The 25,405-nt window shown below is 37.5% G+C and overlaps 1 protein-coding gene across 1 annotated transcript; it reads right to left on the bottom strand.

The window, feature by feature from the left end:
* Nucleotides 1–10,147: 10,147 nt before the first annotated feature.
* Nucleotides 10,148–19,690, bottom strand: LOC147538801 (uncharacterized). The gene is made up of 13 exons (XM_086640565.1): nt 19,291–19,690; nt 17,800–18,937; nt 16,474–16,692; nt 16,158–16,396; nt 15,601–15,675; nt 14,075–14,146; nt 13,890–13,988; nt 13,665–13,736; nt 13,469–13,583; nt 12,724–12,792; nt 11,903–12,233; nt 11,604–11,715; nt 10,148–10,836 (listed from the first exon to the last, which is right to left on the bottom strand). Exons 1-13 carry the CDS (start codon nt 19,435–19,437, stop codon nt 10,393–10,395), a joined length of 3,132 nt encoding a protein of 1,043 aa, XP_086496691.1. The 5' UTR covers nt 19,438–19,690; the 3' UTR covers nt 10,148–10,392.
* Nucleotides 19,691–25,405: the final 5,715 nt, after the last annotated feature.

Genomic DNA, 25,405 nt, shown 5'->3' with positions numbered 1-25,405 from the left:
TCAGCGTCTTCCTTGTTTCCTTCACCGTCTTTCCCTTTATCATATCAATCGTATTATTACATCATTTACATGTCAGGTCAAGCAAGCTCTTAATGTTCAGATAATATGCAGCATAGCCCTAGAACACCATACGCGGGGGGGGGGGGGGGGGGGGGGGGGGCAGTATTTTCGTGGGCGGGCATAACATGGCCGCGCATAAGAGTTCTTACCCGAGCCTGCCCACTAACACTTAGCGGGACGGGTGGGTTCCACCCTATTGGGTCGCGGGGGCTCATGTGATCATGTCCACTCTTGGACTCGGGTGCCGTGTGCAGTACGACCATAGGAGCAATTTATACTCTCCTAGTTGAACCCATGATTCTCCATTTCAACTACAATGTGTAACAATTATAAGGGAATTGCAAGTTTTCATCCATAAAAAATGTATCTACTTAAAATTTAAACCCTAAACTGGAAATTAGCTCAAGGAATTCATCAATGTGAGTATCAATAAACTTATCTCTAAATTTCAACAACAAAGTAGTTAAATATTATAAACTTTGATCTTTCGACCTAGGGTTTTCCGAACCCTGGGGTTTCTGTTGTTCCTCTGGTTATCAATCGATAAGTCGATTTCTCTCTGTCTTGGCTTGATTTAGACAGAGTTTCCTTTCTCTAACTTATAGAGAGATAAACTATTAAGGAATAATGATTTATCAATATTCCTTCTTTCGGACTAACCGAGATAGGTGTTAGTGTAGTCGAGGCAAGAATAAATTCTCTTTCCTTAAGACATTTTACACCCCCGTAACAGTACCAAACGTTAGGGTGTATGCCTTCGGGATACAACGACTTTCCTTTCAGAGTTTTAAGATGGTATTTCTTTATTCTGAAAGCGGACGAACCTTTGTAAGTATTATGAGCTCTTGGACTAATGCGGATGATCTTCTATATGCTTCGGAAATTCAAATATCACTTGAAACTTCTTCCTTCCTTTTTCTAGATATTCTAGTCTAACCAGAACTTCTAGAAATACTTCCTAATTAGATATTCTAGGCAAACCAGAACTTCTAATTGTTAGAAGGGAAGAGAAGAAGAAAGTGAATTGAATTGATGTTCTAGACGACCTATGATTATCACTTCACTCAAAACTTCTTTCTTCCTTTTCTAGATATTCTAGTCAAACCAGAACTTCTAGAAATACTTCCTAATTAGATATTCTTGGCAAACCAGAACTTCTAATTGTTAGAAGAGAAAAGAAGAAGAGAAGAGAATGAATTGATGAAAAATGAAGTGGGTTTGGTTGGTTTATATAGGAGTTGAATGGATACATGTGTCTGTTGGGTTGAAGGGACATATCACTTCATTTTGTGGACTTGAAACGAAATCTGAGTTAGTTATATGGTCGGTTGGGTTATAGACCGTCAAATCTTGGTCAAATTCTCGGAAGGAACACGCACCCTTAGATCAGTCCCGACGCGCGCCCAACAGATGGCGAGAATGACCGTTAGATCAAAGATCTGGGCTTAGCCCACTGGCTGCCCGAAGCGGACAAGACCCGCGCCGTTGGATCGCTCAGATCCAACGTTTCTGGGCGCCTCCCGACATCATCCCGAAGACCTGAACGCGCGACCGTTAGATCGCGCCAAATCCCGCACATCGAACGCGTGCCGTCTAGATTTGGATGCGCGTGGTTCGCTCAAACGACCCCTGATCTAACTTGTCCCGTTTGACGTTTCAGACCCTAACTTAACCGTTTTTTCATCCAAACTTCAAACTCGAATTTCTCAGTCATCCGGAATCGGATTCGAGTAATTCTTTGCTCTAAATTGAAGAGCTCGACGAGACGAGCGCAATGGCGCGTTCAGGTTCTGAGTTTGACGAGTCGGGTCGAGCCAAAAATGGCTCCGATTCCAACAATCCCCCACATGAATGAAAATTCGAGGTTTACTATATACAAACATACTATACTGACATACTGACACTAAAAGAGCTCATATGCGAAACTTCGCTGCATCGGAAGAAGGTAGTCTTTCGACTTTGAACCTTTCCTATTGAATAACTACAAGGTCTACAAGGACGGCAGTGAACTTATCGTCTTGAACTGAGTCCTGGAAATTGTAAACCTGAATAGCTATCACACAGCTAATCCCTTACCTACTTAGGTTCTCGGTTGTGTTCATTTCGGCCCTGAACAATCCCGAATTCATGTGTGCTTTAGAGAAGTCGGCCTAGATGACCTTCCCACGGAACCGGCATCAATTCACACACATATAGGTTATCCGTAATAAGGTATCCTGCTATACCTCACGTTAGAATCAAGTTCTAAGTTTTCGGATTCATTAAAAGCTTAATGCTTAGCCTCTCAATGCAGGCAACACTGTTTTCATCCTAGGAATGGGTAAGAGATAAAAGTCTCTTACAGTGTTACTGTCGAGTCAGGATATAGCTTCAGTTGCCCTTTGAACCTAGATCGTGGGATCTCCAGTCATCTAGGTAGGGTTTCACCATGTCTTTACTCATTTACTTTAGGCGTTTTTGCCACATTCCCCTTGATGATGCAATTTCAACTCTCTTGTTCACCCTTGTTCTTTACGGATCCACCAGGTAACTTAGGATTGAGCATAATTTTAATTTATGCATTCCTTGAGAGCAATTGCTTTACGGTGCTAGTCTATTTATTTTGAATTCTCTAGACTTACCGTATTAGTGCCTACGCAACAACTCCTTAGGTTTATTGCGTGCACTGGCTTCAATCACAAACAAATATCCTCCAGGAAGTTCACCTACTTCCTTTGCTTTCTCCAAAGCAATGTATCCATCAAGGCCTTTAGGATTACATTGTTGATCCAGCTATGCACGTCTGCCTCTGAGGATTTTGTGATATCGTAGCCCTTAGTGGTTTGTCATATCCACTGTTAGACTTTGTATCTGAGATTCGAGTGTTGTCCACATATCTTCATTTTCCTTTATGATATGTACAACCAATTAATACGAGTCTGCTCAGATACCTAATAACTATTTGTTACTCTGATAACTCTTTCTTGAATTTGTTTAAATTCAAGTATTTATGCTTATCGTGGTTTTTGAGTGGTTATTCTACCATTCCATGCACTTTATATTATCAATCATGAGTAACGATTCAATCTGGAAAAGCATCGAATCATATCTTCTCAAACACTTTTCTTATTCCTAACTACTATCGTCTGTTATTTTGAATAGTTGATTCACGGTTGAATCTCGTTACTTAGTTTAGGATTAGGAAGAGAAATTCTTTCCATTTGTGTTTTTCCAGATTTGTTGAGTGAATTAGACATTCACGTCATCACTTATATTCACACATTTGATTTCTGACTCTTGTCACAATTTAGTGAATATAACTGTAGTTCTTAACTCAATGAAACCTTATCGACCAATCATTCTTTTTTGGTTTAATCTGATTTCCGAGGTACTCCATAATTTCCCTCTTCTCACGTCATTATGATGTTATATCTTCAGGAGAATTTGGAGTTCTATATGCCATTTTATTTATTTTTAACTGGCTCTTTGGTTCCTTCTTGGTTCCCCCCACATTTCAAGAGTATTTTCTCTTATTCGTCAACTTGGGAAGAATCTTATAATATTCCATATAGGGTACCGTTCAAATATGTAACAATATTTCCCCCCACAGTTCTAGGGTAACCATTGGATTCTTTTTTTTGACAAAACTACTTTCGTACACAATTTCTTTAGTGTAGTGTGTTTAGTTTTGTTCTATAACATGATGATTTAGAACCTTGAGATATAATACAAGGTGAGTTTCTTTTTTAACTCTTTCTTAAGTTATATGTCTTTAATCATATATACTCCCTTGATAGATTTAAACTATCGCATGATCATCAAAGTTATCATTCCCTATTTTGTCCTTTATCGTCTCTAGATTTCGTTCATACTCTTGAATCGAAAATCTTACCAAGACCCTTGAATTTACTATTCGAGTCACGTCTAGACCGAATGATGTAATATTCAACTTTACGTCTTATCAACCTTAATTCTCTTGTCTATCCAAGAAGATTAGGTTGCCATGAGGATTTATAAGGACTATTCTGTAATGATACAGAACTAGGGACCTCCTTACAAAGACTTAAGTATTTATTTATAATAGCTCCTGATTTCGAGATCTTTCAGCCAAGGTCCTTCCGTTTAACACATCTGAGGATTCCTTGTAATTCTTAGACAGGCCTAAGAACCTTCTAGAGAATTATATTATTTACCGCCTGAATATGTTATACGAAATAACTTACTTTCTCGAAGACAAGTTTAATTTCAGAATTTTGCATTCTCCGTCAACTTTGTATTCGAGAATGTTTCACAGAATTTTTCATTATCTCAGACCGATGATTTCTTTCGAACAGTTCATCGTCTCGTAACTATTTGTATAACGAGAACATTCTGTCATCGACCTTGTCAAACCGTTTAGGTTTTGACATTTGTCTTGACACACTTCTTCGATTGCTTATGTGGTTGTCTTCTTCGATTCGTCATCGAATTGAACCTTTAGGATCATGTATTCATCATTGATCGCTCTCTGTATTCTCGATAGACGGTTTCACACCCAGTATTTATGTCGATACTTGGTGGTCAAGGTGTCGATTAGTTTTTCGATGTCTCTGTTGTCGAGAAGATATTTTAAGAGTCATCAACTAAGTCAACATTCATGGTCACCATGGGTTGAACCTTATTTCTGTTCATGGCTAGTAGTAGATTTTTAGTGAAATACTTCACAAAATCCATTGAGATTAGATTGATCATCGATTTTTAATCTCCACTGATCGAGTTTTATCCCTTCTAATGTTCTGTGCTTTCACTATACAAAAAGAGTCGCCGTTTGATGAACTATGCCATTCTTGGCGTATATCTCGGCGAAAGGAGATTCATACTCTCCATCTCAGTCGTTTCTCAAAGCCTCAATCTTTTTACAAAGTTGAGTTTCTACTTTGATTTTATAAAGCTCGAACTTTTCGATTGCTTCATCCTTACACTTTAGTAAGTAATATAACAGGAACAAGTGGAGTCATCGATAAAGGTAATGAATTACCTTTTTCCACCTCATGTTTGAACCGTTTTTAGGTTACAGAGTTCATTGTGAATTAAGTCTAAAGACTTGAACAACGATTTAGTCATTTTTGACTATACACATGTTTGACATGTACGTCTTGAGTAAATTTCGAGTTTCGGAATTTAACTCCAAGCTCATTAATTTCTTTAATGACTTATTATTCACATGTCCTAATCTTTCGTGACAAATATTGGAGGACTCAACAATATACGAATAATTATTAATTTTATTAATAATAGGTGTCTTCGGCATTACATGGGTAACATTTAATTGAAATAACCCCCCACATAAGTGGCCCTTTCCAATATACATCATTTTCTTAAATATGATAACGATATTTGACAGAAAGATTAATCTGAACCCGTTCTCACTTAAAAGGGAACCAGAAATCAAGTTCTTTTGATTGTCTGGAGCATGGAGTACATCGGTCAAAGTCACCTCTATTTCGGAAGTGAATTTTAACACGATCTTTCCCCTTCCTTTGACTTGGGTGGTCGAACCGTTTTCCTTGAATAAGGTCTCTCCTTCGGCTACCTCTGTATAGGAAGAGAATAGGCTTTTGTCACTACAAACGTGATGATTTGTCTTAGAATCGACCCACCATCTCTGGTTGTTAACCAGGTTATCTTCATGTACCTCTGCACAGAGGTTCATCTTATGAAGTATATCAAACGCCTTTTCGAATTCAGTAATCATTAGACGGTGATTCCGATTTTCGGTGTCTTTTGCTAATGAAGCTTGGTAATCGGCTTTTTCCCCTTGATTGTCATATGTGGAGTGACAATCTTTGGCTAGGTGGCCTCGCTTTCTACATTTGTAGCATTCGACAGGCCTTTGCCTTTTCCTCGACTTGCCTCTGTTTTAAGATGGACGCTTCCGCTTCAGAGCGAAGTTAGTTCCCTTGAACATCTCTGGGTTTTCCACGTATGTGGTGTTAGGCTGAAGAACCCGTAGGGTTGTTCTTGTTCTTGCCATTTTTTCTGAAACACACAGAAAATAACCCAGATCAAAATCTTATAACCAGAGAAATAATTGTTATGTAAAATGTCTTAAGATTGTTGTTCCTCTGGTTATCAATCGATAAGTCGATTTCTCTCTGTCTTGGCTTGATTTAGACAGAGTTTCCTTTCTCTAACTTATAGAGAGATAAACTATTAAGGAATAATGATTTATCAATATTCCTTCTTTCGGACTAACCGAGATAGGTGTTAGTGTAGTCGAGGCAAGAATAAATTCTCTTTTCTTAAGACATTTTACACCCCCGTAACAGTACCAAACGTTAGGGTGTATGCCTTCGGGATACAACGACTTTCCTTTCAGAGTTTTAAGATGGTACTTCTTTATTCTGAAAGCGGACGAACCTTTGTAAGTATTATGAGCTCTTGGACTAATGCGGATGATCTTCTATATGCTTCGGAAATTCAAATATCACTTGAAACTTCTTCCTTCCTTTTTCTAGATATTCTAGTCTAACCAGAACTTCTAGAAATACTTCCTAATTAGATATTCTAGGCAAACCAGAACTTCTAATTGTTAGAAGGGAAGAGAAGAAGAAAGTGAATTGAATTGATGTTCTAGACGACCTTTGGTTATCACTTCACTCAAAACTTCTTTCTTCCATTTCTAGATATTCTAGTCAAACCAGAACTTCTAGAAATACTTCCTAATTAGATATTGAGTTAATTCCTATATGGCCCCCTACTTTGTGACCAGCTTCCTTTATGGCCCCCAAATTTCTGTAAATTCGAATATGGCCCCCTATTTTCATGGAAATGTCATAACTACCCTTCCCAATTAATATATTTTCAAAATAAAATTAAAAACAAAATCCTAAATTCCACCTCACTTCCCTCTCCACCACTCATCTCTCTCCACGTCACCTATCTCTCCAACTCAGCTCTCTCTCTCCAAGTCAGCACTCTCATGAAGGTCGCCGGCCGGAAAATTTTCCGGCCGGCGACCTTCAAACTTTAAAAAAAAAAAAAAAAAAAAATTTTTTTTTCACTCACCTCTCTCTCTCTCTCTCCAAGTCAGCACTCACATGAAGGTCGCCGGCCGGAAAATTTTCCGGCCGGCGACCTTCAAACTTAAATTTTTTTTTTCACTCATCTCTCTCTCTCTCTCTAAAAATTCCGGCGAAGGGGGTTTCCCTTCGCCGGAATCTGGTCGGTTTCCCTTCAACAGACCAGATTCCGGCGAAGGGAAACCCCCTTCGCCGGAATTTTTAGAGAGAGTGAGAGATGAGTGAAAAAAAAAAAATTTAAGTTTGAAGGTCGCCGGCCGGAAAATTTTCCGGCCGGCGACCTTCATGTGAGTGCTGACTTGGAGAGAGAGAGAGAGAGAGAGGTGAGTGAATTTTTTTTTTTTTTTTTTTTAAGTTTGAAGGTCGCTGCCGGAAAATTTTCCGGCCGGCGACCTTCATGAGAGTGCTGACTTGGAGAGAGAGAGAGGTGAGTTGGAGAGAGATGAGTGGTGGAGAGGGAAGTGAGGTGGAATTTAGGATTTTGTTTTTAATTTTATTTTGAAAATATATTAATTGGGAAGGGTAGTTATGACATTTCCATGAAAATAGGGGGCCATATTTGAATTTACAGAAATTTGGGGGCCATAAAGGAAGCTGGTCACAAAGTAGGGGGCCATATAGGAATTAACTCTTAGATATTCTAGGCAAACCAGAACTTCTAATTGTTAGAAGAGAAAAGAAGAAGAGAAGAGAATGAATTGATGAAAAATGAAGTGGGTTTGGTTGGTTTATATAGGAGTTGAATGGATACATGTGTCTGTTGGGTTGAAGGGACATATCACTTCATTTTGTGGACTTGAAACGAAATCTGAGTTAGTTATATGGTCGGTTGGGTTATAGACCGTCAGATCTTGGTCAAATTCTCGGAAGGAACGCGCACCCTTAGATCAGTCCCGACGCGCGCCCAACAGATGGCGAGAATGACCGTTAGATCAAAGATCTGGGCTTAGCCCACTGGCTGCCCGAAGCGGACAAGACCCGCGTCGTTGGATCGCTCAGATCCAACGTTTCTGGGCGCCTCCCGACATCATCCCGAAGACCTGAACGCGCGACCGTTAGATCGCGCCAAATCCCGCGCATCGAACGCGTGCCGTCCAGATTTGTATGCGCGTGGTTCGCTCAAACAGCCCCTGATCTAACTTGTCCCGTTTGACGTTTCAGACCCTAACTTAACCGTTTTTTCATCCAAACTTCAAACTCGAATTTCTCAGTCATCCGGAATCGGATTCGAGTAATTCTTTGCTCTAAATTGAAGAGCTCGACGAGACGAGCGCAATGGCGCGTTCGGTTTCTGAGTTTGATGAGTCGGGTCGAGCCAAAAATGGCTCCGATTCCAACAGTTTCGAGTGAAAGAGACAGGAAGAAGAGAAAAGTTCGATCAACAGTCAGTTCCAACAGTTCATTTTGAGTCTACTTGGAGTTTTTTAATACCACAATTTTAGGATGCAATGGTGAATAATACAATATAACCACGAAACAGATGAAGAATAATGACACAAAAGACTTATAGAGCTTTGGAGCAAGTCCTACGCCCTCTTTGAGTCGCATTACAACTTTTCAGAGTTACCGCACACAAAATCTAGTGCATTCTCCAGTTACAAAATCTTGCTACCACTCTGTCACCCTCACACTTACAAACTCTCTTGATCTCTCTATCTTTCTCACACTTGTACAATGGAGATGTTACAAGATGAGATGATGAAAATGTGAAAAATGTATGCAAATTTATAGCTCTCAAAGTCGTAAGGATGAGATCACAGACTTAAACGCTTGGAAGCAAAAGTCTTCAGACCAACCTAGATTTATTTAATGCATGGCAAGCAATTCTTTTTCAAATCAAGGGAAGAATGATTTGTTTTGTTCTGTTTTTCTTTCTCCATCAGCAAAGAAGCACGAGATCTTCCTTTCAAATGCAATTAGTTCTCACCACCTACTTGATCCCACCATATAACACACTAAACTTCCACTTTCTCTAGGAACCCCTAAAATGTGTACAAATTGGTGGCCAAGTAGAACTGAGAATATGAGATACATGGAAGATATCTAACTACTCTCAAGTTCACCAAAATCAATAGTAGAAACAATATACGGTTGAAGAAGCCGTTAGGTTTCCATCTAATAATGAAATCTTGCAGGAGCCATGATTTCATTAAACACCTAAGATTTCATTAAACGCCTAAGAAAATTGCAAGATTTGATAGTCCTAGATGTGGTGCTAAAACTAGGCCAGCGCTTTGGGGAAAGCTAAATAGTTTCCGGGGTGTGAAATTTTAAAGGGAATATGTAGATTTTAGAAATTTTCCGGGAAAATAAAAAAAAAACACTCCACCTCACCTCACTCTCTCTCCACCTCACCGCTTTGTCTTCTCCGGCGACCTAATAGGAGAAGATAAAGAGGTGAGGTTGAGAGAGAGTGAGGTGAGGTGGAGAGAGAGTGAGGTGAGGTGGAGAGAGAGAGCTGAGGTGGAGAAGTATTTTGCTTTCCCCCTAAATAAAATTGTCAAACAAAATTGACCAATTTTTTACAAGTCTTCACAAAACTATTTAGCTTTCCCCAAAGCGCTGGCCTAAAACTAAATTACATCCATCAGCCTACAACTTCTATCATTCCTGAATTCTAAAAGTAGCTTTTAAGAATCATATTGGCGTGCAAAAGTAAATGTTATTACTAAGAAAGCAATAGCAAGTCTTCAATATGATTATTAAGAGCAACATGGTAGTATACTTATTCGTTTAGTCATGAATAGTATTGATAGAGATTGATATTTTCGGTAGATTATATGACTTTCAATTCCAAAAGGAAAAGAAATTGCATATTGTCCCACTCCCTCGGTTTGGGAGAATCCTATTTCACTCTGTATGTGATCCTATGTGCATTCCTGTGCACCAAACACCATTTAGGAGCGCAATTCTTCTGCTTGCAAAACCCAACAAAGATTTGGTTAGATACATCAGCCACTCTCTACCACTTTTATCATCCTCATTTCAATTCCAGTCTGAGTAAAAAGGAGAAATGAAAGCAGCCAAACAAAAAAAAACCCAAATTCTGACTTCCAAATAAAAAACAATATATATGATATAAAGAAATTTCAATAGTAACTATCAAGATAGTTTCCCAAATCGAAAGAAGAAAAAAGATGAAGAAAACATCCAACCCCCCAAGCCAAGAGATAAAAGAATCAGAAACAACAGCACGACCATCTGGTTACTGTTTCTAGATGAAGAACTCTGTCGAGAGGCGTAGAGTGAGGAAAAGAGAGAAACTAATTGTTTCCTGTCCTGAATTACCAAACTAGAAAGCACTCCAACTATCAGAACCTCTTCTTGGAGTTTCTGATGATATCTTAAAGGGACCACTTGAACCAAATGGATCTGTATCGTCGAAAGAGGGCAACCCTTGACTATGTTCAGACTCCATGGTGCTGCGAACAGAGTCAAACCTTGCAAGGCTTCTGTTATCTTGTGGAGGAAAATATTCATTGTCGTTCATACTGAATGAATCAAACTTGGCGAAGTTGTCAAAGAGGTGCTCTTCATGAGACCCCTCACTGTATCTCGCCGGAGAGTTACCTGAATTAAAGAGTGGGGTGGCTGGAACAGAATCTGCAAAATTGAATGGGCTTCTCTTTCCCCCGAATAAGCTGGACCCTTGAGGTGATTCTGTTCTTATAGGATTTAGACCAAAGCCGCTAGAGCCGAAGAGAGAACTCTCCTTGTCTCTCTCATGATCAGACTCCTATAACAAATTAATAGCCGAACTAGTAAGAAATATAGAGAAAATAGTGTAATATACCATAAATATTCTAGACACTACATAGGCCATATTAAGCTTAACAGACAAAAAATGCAACATAATAATCAGCATAAAGAGCTTCTAAAGCATTAGAAGTAGATTAATTTTCGTAAATAATGTATCAGCGCATAAGCAAACCTCGTAATCTATAGATAGACATCTCTCAAGCAGGAGGTTATATAATAAACAACCTTCATTACCGGGGGCAATTGAGAACATCAATTTTGCATATTAAATGAACATCCAAGATGTGTTTTCACAAATAGGAGATCTAAGTTTGACCATTTTGACAACCTCCAATTTTAACATGTTTGACAATTTAAACTCTTTTACTCAACCACTATAATGAAACTTCAAATGGGAACAGAGCATACAAAACAGGCATCCCTGCCAGCAGGAAATCCCGACTCATTATTTCAGCCAACGAAAGATATCTCGTGGATTAAGTCAAGTCTAGAAAGAGCTCCCGAACTTGCACACTTCTTCAGATATGCCAAAGAACCAAAAATGTTCCAATACAATAAGGTTAATAATATCATGTCAAAGTTAATTGATAATGGAGGAATTACACCTGAAGATATATTTTATAAGGCACTGTGTATCTGTATAACATAGTGTAAACATGGATAACATGCTCCACCTGTCAGTTCGAATAAATAGCAATTTGTTATTCATGGACTGCAAAGTTGAATGCTTAAAAGATAACTCACCTTCGTAAAGCCCCATACTGAGTCAGTATCATCATTAGTGTCAAATGTACCCCAAGTAGGTTCGTCGAAATTTTTGTCCCCAGAAATAAATGATTCCGCACCACCGTGGTCACTGCACAAGCAGAGAACTCAAATCATAAATGGCTAATTTTTTATAATCCAAAAACAAAAAATTTAATTAATAAAAATAGTGTATAAGAGATTCAATCAAATGCTTCTTTTTAAGGTCATTAATCAATGTAAAGCAGACAAAAGCTAAATGAAAAAAAAACAGTAGTCACAAGAAGCAGTAGCCACACCTGTATCTTTCTTTGGCACGAGGCGAAGCGTCTTCGTTCTTCTCCACATGAGTGTCTCGGAAATCTTCGGACGAGTTCTCCATTGTACTTCTTCCTGTTGGACTTCCAGATGGGCTTCTTGCCGACTCATCTTCACTATGAGCATGATATTCGTCCTCGTTAGAATGCGGGATAGTACCATTAGGCTTGTCGAATTTGCTATCAGCAGTTGAGGATGAATCTACAGGCAAAACTTCATCCGCAGAAGCTTTTTCCTTCCAAACAGATTTCTCTTTCGGAGGGGCTACAATGTTCTGCACATCTTGTGTGAGCTCCTTGACAAACGTAAATCCTGAAAGTGGATCTCATGAAGTCAGTCGCATTGCATACCTGGCACCCTCACGAGAGACATTTGATGAATTTCAGAATAGATATGTCATTGATCCTAGCACGGATGTTCCCGCAGGAGTATGTGACTCTGGTGTGAGCTATCAGACATGGTAACTGAAAAAGACCAGAACTAGACATATTTCTTCTCTTAGTCATTAAGTCCTTTATTTTCTTTAATTTAAAGAATTTTTACTTTTATTTTAACCATTCTGACATTAATACGTTCACCTAGAGTCGTATATTATGATCCTAACAGGACTGTGTAAAGTACAGAAGATGTACGTACAAAACCAGAAACCTCACATTATACCCAATTATCAAGTACTAGTTTCCAACAAGAGAATTCAAGTGTCCGATGTAGCAAAAGAAGATTGTACTGAAAAAAGGTATCCATGTAACAAAACAGAAAGAAAACAAGGCAACATGTCACCGCAAACTAGTGTCTGTTTTACCTTCATCTTCAAACTTATCCCAGTCTTCATCCCAATCAGCCACTCCCTCTTGGATGCCAGGTTGCCAGCCTTAACAGACACAGAAGGATTAATATGAGAAAGCCCGTAAACAATCACATGGCATAAAGAATAACCAATCGATCCATTTCTGAAACACAATGTTAAAAAACACAACAATCGTGACAGGAATAAACACATAATTTGATCGCAAATTACTACCGCTACTTCAACTCATTTTATTCAAATAATAAAATCAGTAGTATGATCAGTATATCTCATAGTATCATCTAGTTCATAATGGTAACCAAAATAAATCTTATAGCCAATATAAGGTAGTCCACCTGTTGAATCCGTTTAAACTTCACTTCTAACTTCCAGAAACATAAAACAGTTCCACACAACTAAAACTATACGACACCCACTAATACGGAAAACCGATGAGAGGAGAAACAAGGAAGCTCAGAGGATAATCACTCCCTTGTGGAACAGTTAAATATTCTGACTATGAAGGAACATTGATATCATAAATTTAAAATCCCCACGATATCAACTAAGTTAATAAGACCACAGCCTATTAACAATCCACAAATAAGTCTGATACCGTAATAATAGGAATTCAATAGTCATACAAAAACAAGAATTAATAGCAGAGCAGGCAAGACAAAGAAATTGCAATTAAAGATGCAATTTCAATGGAAGAAAGGTTACAAAGGATACGCAAGAAGTAAATATCGAACAGACGTACCAAAAGGAAGTTCAACTAGTGCAGTTGGCTTAACACGTAACCCGTATGTCTTGCAACGTTCATTCAGTGCCTTCACTAGCTCCTCAAGGTCTGCTTGTATACGATCTGCGCGAACCTGGACAGACCACCAAGATATTGGAATAATACAAATTCGTAGATTGCTTCTAGTGATACATCATAGTTAAATATTAAATACCTGGAGAATACCATCAGCACTGCCACCTTGTTCAATTTTTACAATTGCATTGTATAACTCCGTTTTCCTCTCCTGCAAATGAATAATATTGATGTAGGAAAATCAATTGTCGAAAACCTTGAAGAAAAGAAAAGGAATTGAAAGTTAAAGCACTTTATTATTCACAAATGAGGCGAAACAGTGGGAGCACTTCAGGACTTCTATGCAGGAACTTTGTTGATTTACCTGAATATCACGAAAGGTAGCCTCTTCTATAGTTAATTTGGAGGCTATATCTCCAACTTGCTTGTATTTCTCTTCATATTTCTTAGTCAATGACTCCACCTGAATCAAAATTACAAACGATATAAAAAAATGAAAAAAATTTAAGCAACAAAAAGGATATGCCTGTCATGGTTTTGAAGAGGTACCTCTTTTTTATCAGCAGAGGCCCGCTCTGTTATTTCATTAAGCCTATTATCACATCTGCTCTTATATAAAACCTGGCAACAAAGAGATAACAATCAAGTAAACGTGGTAGTTGATTGTTAACCGTTCATCACAAGATAAGTCAAAATCAGTAAGCCATATTACATAAACAACCCAGTAACTCCAAGTAGTGACTATCTCAAAGATCAAATATCCTAAAAGAGATTTTGCTACATTATTGAACCAAATTGGTCAGAGACTTGTCAACTAAAACAATATAACACTTGATTTTCTATTGTGCCACGATATATTAAGTAATCCATGTTATTGATACATCCCAACTTAATGAAATATCCTGATTCCTGAATGGTCCAACAGTTGCACCCTTATCTCCACGACTACCGCATAAGACTGTTATGACTTTGAATTGACTATACATAAGGATAAGAATGTGTTTTTCCATAGAAATATACTGTTACCCTCTCAAAATTGTCTCTTGTACAAGATCAGCCAAAATCCAACACAAGAGTCAAGTCCACTAGAAACTGAAAGGAGGTTCCACTGGGAATCTGGGATAGTACCGTATATGGGTACAAATGAAGATTTGTGTTCCAAAGATTTATAAAATTCAAACAAGGGAAAGGGGACAAGATCCAGGTATTGCAAAGACTGCTGGAGTGACAAAGGCCCTTTATGGACAAATCTTGGGCTTGATCAAACATCCACAATGAGATGCAATCAGAAGACGGTAGCTAGGTAGGAGAAATACAATATCAGACTACGAAGAAGCGAACATGGTATGACTACTATTATAGCTCAACTTCACGAAATTCTTAGGGATGGGGGGTGGGAACGAGACTACGAGAGTTTGGACCTCGGGAGAGAAAAGTTCTCAACAGTCAAATCCTATTATCAAGGTTGGAATGAAAAATCATGTTATTTCACTGCGAAGACCTATGGAAAGCAAAGGTACAAAGAAAAAGTACTCTCTTCGCATTGAAGCATGCCAAACAAAAACCAAAACCCGAATCAAATAATGGGGCTCACATTGGTGAATAGATATTTGATATGCAATTCATCTTAACCTACAAAGGCATTTTGTGACACTTCTAAGCTACTACTGAAGGCCTACTGATGAAATAGAATTTCCTATCAAGAAAGTGACCCTTTTTTTGAACATCAACAAGAAAAATTCTATTGGAATTCACATTGTCTGCAACCTCATCGGAATTATTGAAACAAATGAACAAAATAATCCTTGGACGAGGAGAGGCTTCAAAAGAAAAAAAAATTCATCAATTAGAACAAGACATTAATACATTTATGCACTCATAGTTTAAAGGTCCATCACATTTCAATTTCCAATGAATTGTTATAATTTGGGATTTAATATGTAAATGATATACTTATTAAGAATAAATGTGCAGTATAGGCTCTCACGTCTGTGTGATGCGAGGCTTTAGCTAAACACCTCATAATATTTTGAAGAATTTCTAGTTCAAGGAAAGGGAAAAAAGAATTTACTCACAAGTTCCTGCATCTTAGTGCGGTAGTATTCTATCTTTTCTTTTGAACCCAAAATCTCTTTCTCCAATTCTTCTACCTTCAAATATACAAAAAGAACTAGTCAGAAAGTGATATAATACATGGTGGAAGCTACTGTGTAGGTTGACCATACGAAATAAGTAAAATAAACAACTATAACTCAAAGAATTCTTCAAACAATTAACTAGAACTAAAACAGATCTTGAGTAACTGCTCCATATAACACTAATGTTGGTGAAAAGCTGAAGAACAGCCACTTCAAAGTAATCTTTTATAAGCGTTATGTGGAAATGTGGAAATATTATGGCTGCGATACTTTGGTTTGTCATGAAATATTTCACGGTCTAGCCAATAAGTTATGTAACACTTTTCGAGATTTTGCATTAAAATGCTGCAACCAGAAAGTCTGAACGTTTTGATGCAGAAATATCAAAAGCCCAAAACTTCAATATACATAAAGGAACACTAGCAGAACATAAGATAAGCGGATGAATGAGTAAGATAGCTAGTAAAGCATTTACAAAAACAACAAAATAAGACCTTTTTATCTGCCTCTGTTGCCTCTTCAGATTTGAAGTTCAGTGAATTTTGCTCCTCTTTACTGAGTTGGTTTACAAGGTGTTTCTCCAATACAGGTACTCCTGACTTTTGTTGATTGGACTGCCCTCCTCTATCAGCCTGAGGATAGGATGGAACTTGAATCTGAGGGCCTTGCGGTCTGACTCCAGCGGGAGGTATCATTTGCCGTGAACCAGGCATACCTTGATATTGTTGCATCCCTAATCAAGGGAAAAAGATGAATCCAAACCCCAGCAATAAATGAAGCTTCTTGGAGAATGACAATCTGAAATCTTACCAGGAGTGGGCCCCCAAGCTGCATTTCCATATACAGCTGCAGGTTGACCTGCAGGTTGCAGAAGAGTTTCATCAAACATGATACTGTTTGGAAGTGCTTCTGGAAGAGGACGCCCCTCCCTGTATCGCTCCATCAAATAGAGTGCAGTGCAGAACTCCCTCAACGAAAGCATGCTATCACTATCCTGGTCAGATAAGTCCCACACCTGCTTTAAGACCTCTGACATGACGAAAATAAGAATAGTAGAATGAGCATATTGTTGAAAGATATAATGGTTTAATCTTTCTATGTACCACAGCACAAGATACCTCAGAAATAAAAAATAATAATAATAATAATAATAATAAAAAAGCTGCTAAAAAACAAAACCAAGAACATTAGCCGAAATAGATTCTTCTTAGGCAATCTACATGGAGACTACAGCATTAAAAGCACTTGACAGCACATAATAATAATAACAAATAGATATTTCTTCAGATTCCTTGTTTTTTTACATGATTAAATGTGTATGGTCTAAAATTAATGATTAACCTGCATTAAGGGCTATGCAATTACAGATATCATGTCCATCACACCAAACTATGTACTATGTAGTTTTATTACTCCAAACTTTTAATATGGAAGTAAGGGGAAGACAATGTCTGGAACAAGAAATTTGATTTAGATTCCTTGTTTTTTTACATGATTAAATGTGTATGGTCTAAAATTAATGATTAACCTGCATTAAGGGCTATGCAATTACAGATATCATGTCCATCACACCAAACTATGTACTATGTAGTTTTACTACTCCAAACTTTTAATATGGAAGTAAGGGGAAGACAATGTCTGGAACAAGAAATTTGATTTAGTTTTAAAATTCTGCTATGCGATCATGGTCTGAACACCAGATGGTTACCATAAATTTGTGTCAAACTTGTTAATATGGACTCTTTGATGACAACAACAACGCATTGAATTTTATTCGTACGATGTAACAACATCTAGTAGAATCTACTACAACAAAAAGGTTCTCAACTAGTTGTATCCTTCAATACGATAGTTACAAAATTGGTTCAAGCACTACAACTTTACCCAAACTCAAATGTACTGGTTCCAATCAAGTCCCCACGAATAAATGGTATGCTGAAAGTACTGGATAGCTAAACTAAATATTTATATTGCTAAATGTAAGAGCTTATATTACACAAACAAATGAAATAGACTTCTGGTTAAGCACATAACAGCATCAGGTAAACTATACTCAGAAGTTCTCAATATCTCTTATGGTAATTGATAAAATTGATCAATGCCTCTAAAATTGAGATTTGAACAGCCAAATCTTACCTCTTGGAAGTCTCCAACTCAGGAACAGATTTCGCGCCTGCTCACCAGTGATTTTCCCATCTCTGTCTGTGTCTACCTCTACAAATACTTTAGTGTACTTTTGGATGTCGGATTTAGTCATCCTAGGCCATGGAGGCTGGGATTGGCTGAGAGATGAACTTCCGGCTCCTGTTGAAATACCAGATGACACTTCTGTAGAAGTACTCTGAGTTGGGATCTGTTGGTTTTGTTTAGCATCCGATTGCGTACGCTGAAGCTGCGTACCGGCAGGTTGCATAGTGTATGTGCTCTGTAAAGCATCAAGTGGGCTTTGCTTAGCTGAAGATTGAGCCCCAGTAGATACTGGAATAATGGAGGAAGAGACAGGTGCAGTGCTTGCAGAGAAAGTGGGTGAAGATGCATCTTGCTTAGGTAGTGATGAGGAAGTAGAAAACACGTCTCCACCAAAAATGGAATCAGATGCAAACCCATTTTCGGAAGCAACCAATGCTTTAGAATCCTTAGATAGTTGCGGTCTTGGTGCAACTGAATGTGTAGGCCCAGAGCTCAGTTGTGGTCTAGGTGGTAATGAACTGGTTAATCCTGATAGGCCCATCCCAAACCCATCCTGACCCATCGAAGGAGTAACGCCTCTATTTGGGACTTGAGAGTTTGAATCTAGTGAAGGGCCACCCGACCTTCCACCAAGCCAATCAGTAGAAACACTTGAGTTGGCAGGATGTGGTGGAGTCATTGTGCCTCGTGCAGAATATCCTTGACCTGGGGCACCCTGTGTTTGAAGGGAGCCACTAGCAGTGGGAACTGGTGGCCTCATATATTGATTTGCTTGAGATGGAAACTGCTGCTGATTCACACTCATATTCGGCAGCACTTGTGGCCCTCGGAAGCTATGATTTTGGGATGCAGCGGCAGCAGCTGCACCCATTTGAGGGGCAGTAGAACTCTGTGGTGCAGCAGTGGCAGCAAGATTTATTTGTGGTGGCGGGATTTTAGCTGCAGCGGGTCCAAACAATGCTGCTTTGACAATATCTGGAGTTAGTTCTCTCTTACTTTGTGCCACAGTTACAAGCTTAAGAGCATTATAAAATTCTGCCCTTCCGAGATAACCAGTTCGGTTCTGATCAGCATGCATCCATATCTGCATATTAGATAAACAATGTAAGAATTGTCGAGAGTTTCTCGTTTTGTTCATCTTCATTGCTGTAATTAACCTTGTTTTCATACTAAAATTACATAATATGGGTCATTCTCAATTACTTCAACTTATCCAAAGAAGAGCTAAAACTCAAACAAATTTAGACATCAGCTACAAAATCAGCACTCACTTTTTAAGTGGAGTAAAGATATTTATCCACCCATACATAATCACCACTTAATTATCAATCAAACAAAGTTAAACAACTTAAACATAAAATCTATTGTGTTATAAAACACTGCTCAACTTGGGTATTTAAAACCTAATTAGAAGATATAAGAATAACTAATCAGTACCTGAGCAAGAACATTTTTGGGCAAATTTGAACCTTGAAAGAAAGAAACAGCCTCAGCTCCACTAATTCTACCATCTTGGTCTAAATCTGCTCTCCTGAAGTAAGCATCAAAAAGATCTACGTTTGAAGATGGATTTTGTCCCGCCATTTCTCACACTTTTGTTAATAATCAAATTCAAAGATCAAAACAATTCAAATAACAAGTCTCTAAATCACGAAGAAGAATGAAAACAATCTTAAAATACAGAAAGATAGTTCGAAATTCGCCCTAGAAAAATCAAAATGAGGGAGAATTTAAAAAGTTGGTTTAAATTTCAAATGAATCTAAAACTCACACTGTCTGTGGCTCGTTCGAGCAAACAAAGAGAGAAATTTGGGATGAAATCGGTTATTAATATTTGTGTGACAAAATACCTCTTATACCCTTCTCTTTTTTGGATTAGACTTATTGACGCGCCTAGGCGTGGCAAAGATGTTCGTAAACGCACCCCTTCCCTTTTTTTTTTGTTGATGAAGTCACCCCTTTCCCTTTTAACAAAAAAAAAAAAAAGTCACCCTTTTCCTTAGTTACTTTCGTTTTGAGTTAAACCACCAATATCATTCATATGAATGAAACTAATCTAGAACATTACATGATCATGAGATTTTTGACTCAATGACTCCTCTAAGTACAACACGAGATTTATAGAAGTAAATTACAACACGGAACTTACAAACGTAAAGGCCAACAATCCTTGGTTGGAGTGGTAAGAGATACAACCTTCCACCTTGGAGGTCAGGGGTTCGAGGCACACGCTGAACAATTCAAAAAAAAAAAAAACTTACAAACGTAAAGTACAACGGAAGTTGTTGAGCGAAGATAAACTATTCATTTCGTCTTCTCGATGTCCTCTTGCTACTGTAGTGTCTTAGATTTGATGGTGAATTCATGAATTTTCACGATGTGAATACATCATATCTAGTGTTGATTACCATTTATTTGAATCTCATGTCATTTGCTTGATTCTTCAAGCACCTTCTTAAATTGTATCCCAAAAAAATGATCTATCAAGAACTACATAATTTCGAACAAGGTGTTTCAAGGAGAAGATGTTAAAAAAAACATAAAACATCTTTCAGAGTTTGCTTGCTTTTTCCAAATCAGTTGGCACTCAAGAAGGTTGGTATATACTAAATCAGGGTATCCGCCATCAGGGTATCTTTCGCCAGGCTACCCCATTCATAAGATAGGGAGGAAGGAAAAGATATAAATTAGGAAGGAGGAACAAGAGGGACATAAGTAGATACAAAGGAGAGAAGGGAGAAAGGGGAAGAAAGGAGAGGGAGAAAAAGGAACAAAATAATTATTTTCAACTAAAGCTCTTTAGTGATGTACTGTAATACAATTATTTTTCAACAAAATAACGATTAAGGCATAAGCAGAAAATAGTTAGTGAGTTCTTTTATTATAAGAGAAGATCGGCTGAAAATAATTAGTTATTACGAGAAATCGATTTTTCACTGTGTGGTTGAACCATTAAAAATATAAAGATGTGGAAATCGGTTTACGTGGAAAAAACAGTTGGTAGAAAAGGTTGATAAATTATGGAGTTGCCACCAGAAATTAAGTTGTGAAAACGGTTTTATAACTCACCCTTCTAAAAAAAATTGATGTCTCTCACCCTCATTAGTCTCTCAATCTGTTGGAGAACTCTCTCTTCTCATCCTTTTCTCGTCTCTCAATCCACAACAAAACTTTCTCTTATCTCTTCTTACCCTTCTTGTCTCTCAAGCTGCAACAAATTCTCTCTCCCCCCCCCCCCCCCTCTCTCTAACTACTCACACGAAACAATGTCAACAAGATTAATTACACCCTGTACGAATGCAAAGCTAGATCAATGGAATGTGTGATCCATGAAACTATAGATTTATAAAACTCAATCTTGATTAAAATCTAGATCGACTTATTTCTCTTTAGATCAAACTTTTTTCTCGATCGAACTCTCTCTAATCTAAATCTCTTTACAATCCCTCATGTCCTCTCCAATCTCTATTAAATTTATCCACAACTCTTTCTTTGCTCTAATTTAATCCAATTTGTTCAAAAGAAAAGAACGTGAAAAGAGACGACAACAAACACAAACTGGTGAGAGAAGTTGTAATTACCAACCCCCATGAGCATTATGTCTAATGTCTAGAAAGTTCAAATCTCATATTAATGTTTTAATTTTTTTTCTTTTTTTTGACATTGGACTCTAAGAATCATTACCTTCAATATGACGTGGATACATCATGGATAAATACATGAAATGAATAAATCCTATAACTACCATATTTGAAGACATTTACGGCTTAAAGGTCATATAAAGACCCTTATGTTAAGGTGGAATGAAAGTCCATTATTACCTTTGCTTTATTTAACCTCTTGCCACAATTCAATAAACGATGGATTTTACCTCCACCATGGATTGAATGTATGCCCTCTGGTCAAACGATTGTTTCCTCTTGTAAACCCCAACTCTATTGAAGGACGAAACCCCTAATAATAAATGATAGGAAATAAGTAGGGTTAATTCCGTTTTGTCCCCAATTTGTGACCAACTGGCCATTTTTGGCCTCCTATTGTGTCCGGTAGTTCGTTTTGGCCCCGAATTTTTAATAAACTTACTAATTTTGCCCTGTAGCAATGTTGTAAATTATTTTTTTTCTTTTTTCTTTTTTGTATTTCTTACTTATTTCTCTCTCGTCAACTTACATCTTCTTTCTCCCGCCTCTCTCCACGGCCACAACCATCTTCTTTTATCTCATCTTCATCAATCATTGACATCTTTTCTCATTTCATGTGCATATTCTTTATTTCCCAGAGTAGATGATTCCTAGAAAAAGTTTAATAGTTTCTCTCTCTAAAACTCTATTTCTATATTTGACTGTATTTTTTCTCTTCATTCTCCCCTAACTGAACCCAAATTTTTCTCTATCTCCTTTTATCTATTCAAATAAGATGTCTGGTTTCTTCATCGGAATGACAAGTGGTTTAAGGAAAACTTTAAACCGAAAATTAAAGGGCAATTGATTGCATCGGGCATGATATTGAAGTTGAGTCAGTTTTTCATTTGGGGTTTACGTGGAGTGTTTAGGTTTAGGAATTTTCATGGGGTTACCATAAATACCTAAACATTGTGTTTAGGTTTAAGGATTTGCATCGGGGCTGGTATTGAAGTTGGATGAGTTTTTCTTTTGAGGTTTACATGGTGTGTTTGGGTTGAGGGATTTAAATTTTGTGTTTGGTATTAGGGATTTACATGGAGTTTCCATCATAAACTGAAGATGGTTTTTAACAAGTTTCGACTAAATTGCATCGGATTTTACATGGGGTGTTTAGGTTTAGGGATTCACATGGGGTTACCATAAAAAACTGAACATGGTGTTTAGGTTCAGGGTATTTAGGTTTAAGGATTTACACGAGGTTACCATAAAAAACTAAATATGGTGTTTAAGTTTAGAGATTTGCAGCGGGTCTGGTATTGAAGTTGGATGATTCAAATTTGCCATGATAAGTTTCGATTAAATTGTTTTTTTGTAAAAATAAATTCAAAACCGCCTGACTTTTCAAACCTAAGCTCGATTTGAATTCCAATCACTGATTTTGTTGAGTTCATGGTTGATCTGGTGTAAGGTGAAACAATGGAGAATTAGAGATGAATTTTTTGTTCAGATTTTAGATAGGATAGAAGATGGTTGTGGTAGATGAAGAGTGGCAATAGCAAGAAGGGGTAAATTGAAGAGAGGGCGAGAGAGAAATAATTTAGAAAAAGAAAAAACAAAAACAAAAGAATTTACAGAATCGCCACAAGGACAAAGCTAGTAAGTTGGTCAAAAAATGGGGGGCCAAAACGAACTGTCAGACACATAATGGGGCTAAAATGAACTGCCAGACATAATTGAGGGTCAAAATGATCAGTTGGTCACAAATTGGGGGCCAAAACAGAATTAACCCAAATAAGTAATCTTGTCACACCCCAAGCACTACACATTTAGATTTCACATTAGAAAATGATTAGTATTTTTTTCGACAATTTAGCGACTCCCCTCGTTACTGATGTCCAATTATCATTACCCTTATGCTTGTTATTTTATCTATTTTTTTTCTTCGATCTCTTATACCGGTTCGATGGTATGCTTTGCCGACGTATCTTCACTTCTCATACCTATTTTTTTTTTTTCTCTTATCCATCTTTTTTCTACTTTACTAACAACATTTATGGAAAATTTAAGTTTAATACATCACAAGAATTCGAAATAAAAATCGTATAATTCAAAGAAAAATTTTAACATCTCATTTGTTCTTTGTTTTACGTTAAAATTTATGTTTCCGAGAGTAACCAATTTGAAGAAGACCTCCTGATATCTGTCGTTCTTTGTATTAATTATAACTCGTAAACATTAAAAAAATAAAAAAAATGCAAATTAAAATTATGAATTGAACGAAAAATTAAAAAGTTAGAAGATAAATTATTATTGAACTTGCAAATTAGATAGAAAAATTTATGCAAAGATCGAAGTTAGAGTGTTATGTCAACCGCAAACATATAAATTAGATAGAAAAATTCATGGGAGACTAAAGTTAAGAGTGTTATGTCGGCCATAGTGATATGAGAGGGGAAAAAAGAAAATATAATAAGTGTAGGGTTATTGTCGTACTTTTAAGTGCAGAAAAAAGGGGGTTTCACTAGTATCCAATTAAAAAAGGGTATCGCTACGACATTAGTGAGGGGGTATTGCTAAATTCTTTTATTTTTTTTCTACATGTGGTATAAGCATCTAATGTCTGAAATTGAATCAAATATGAGCCGCTCAAATTGTTGTAGGATGCCTACCAGGATTTTAGATTTTTCAACAACAAAAAAACGGTGGAAGCAAGCATCTGGGTAAGGAGTTATGTCTAATCTTTCTCAAGAATCCTTTATAGGTACCAAAAATTTCAAGTTTCTTGTGTCCATTCCAGGTCAGTCTTTTAGAAGTTATTCTGTGCCTTGGTCTTTTGATCGGAGGAAATGGCTTACCTTGCCTTTAAAAAGGTTTCTACTAGGTTTCTCTTGTACTCATCTCTACCACCTATTATCTCTCACCAGCACCTCAATAAGACTGTTTATTTCAAGATCTAGAGTATTAGAGTTTAAAGAGTGCTTCCTTCTTTCTTTATATTAGGTATATCTTCATCGTCTTGTTTTGTGTTTTTCAGAAGGTTTGTTTCTTAAGCTTAGTAGGATGGTAGTAGATCAGTGTTTAATTCTAAGTTTGTTTGAATTCTACCTTCATGGTTTTCTCGCCGCCGAGCTCAAAGTTTCAGATAGCAATAATCATTTCCGGCCAATTTTTCTTTGTGTGGGTGATTTCTTGGATTGTATGCTTCACTTTGAGCTTAAAGCTATGTGTACTTCCTCTCACTGTGTTTTGAATCCAAGATCAGGTAGTCCTGAACATCGCTTTTCCGGCCTAAAGGAGAGAATGGTGAGGGTTCCGGTGACCGTCGCACATGTCAATCCCAAAACTCCCCTTTCTCCTATAGTTGACACGTCTTATAATGAATGGGATTGTCTCATCTCAACATGTGTCCACTCAAATACAATCTTGGGTCTCTCCTTTAACAATTGTTTCCTAACACTTTTTGGGCCCAACTTAATTTCAAGTTCTTGGGCCTATATATGTTACTGTTTGGGGCACCCCTTTGACCCTGGACCATGTAGTTGGGCGTGCGGGTTATTCGTGTTGGGCAGACCATTTGACCCTGGTAAATTGGTCACCTATATTGCTCAAGCTACTGCTACAACTGTTTGCTTCTCTAGAGCTGGATACATCTCTTTAATGGTTCTTCAATATAGATTTGTTCGTTATTTGTCATGGAATACAGATTTATTCACACTCTCTCCACCTTTAGTAGCCTTGCTACTTCTTTTAACTGATTCAGTTAAGTCTTTCGACTTGAACTGGACCAGCAACCCTAACCAGGTATTCAATTTTTCTTCCTCTGACAGACAGTTGGATATTATTTCTCTATCGAGAGAAGTCAAGAGGGTACCCCTGGGTCTGATGATTCCGTTGTCTGGAACTTGATTCTCTTCTTTGGAGATATTAAA

Source organism: Eschscholzia californica, unplaced genomic scaffold (assembly GCF_041429995.1).
Source record: "Eschscholzia californica isolate CP2 unplaced genomic scaffold, dmEscCali1.0.p SCAF_5, whole genome shotgun sequence".
Classification (NCBI taxonomy): domain Eukaryota; kingdom Viridiplantae; phylum Streptophyta; class Magnoliopsida; order Ranunculales; family Papaveraceae; genus Eschscholzia; species Eschscholzia californica.
The sequence above is the reverse complement of the archived record's forward strand: the minus strand, read 5'-3'. Positions and strand labels throughout refer to the sequence as shown.

Bases quoted from the DNA above. Each gene is read 5' to 3' on its own strand.
- LOC147538801 (XM_086640565.1), bottom strand. From the start codon at position 19,437: ATGGCGGGACAAAATCCATCTTCAAACGTAGATCTTTTTGATGCTTAC. The intron at 18,938-19,290 runs GTACTGATTAGT...TCTAATATGCAG, and splicing joins CCAAAAATGTTCTTGCTCAG to ATATGGATGCATGCTGATCA. The intron at 13,737-13,889 runs GTAAATCAACAA...ATTCATTTGCAG, and splicing joins CTACCTTTCGTGATATTCAG to GAGAGGAAAACGGAGTTATA.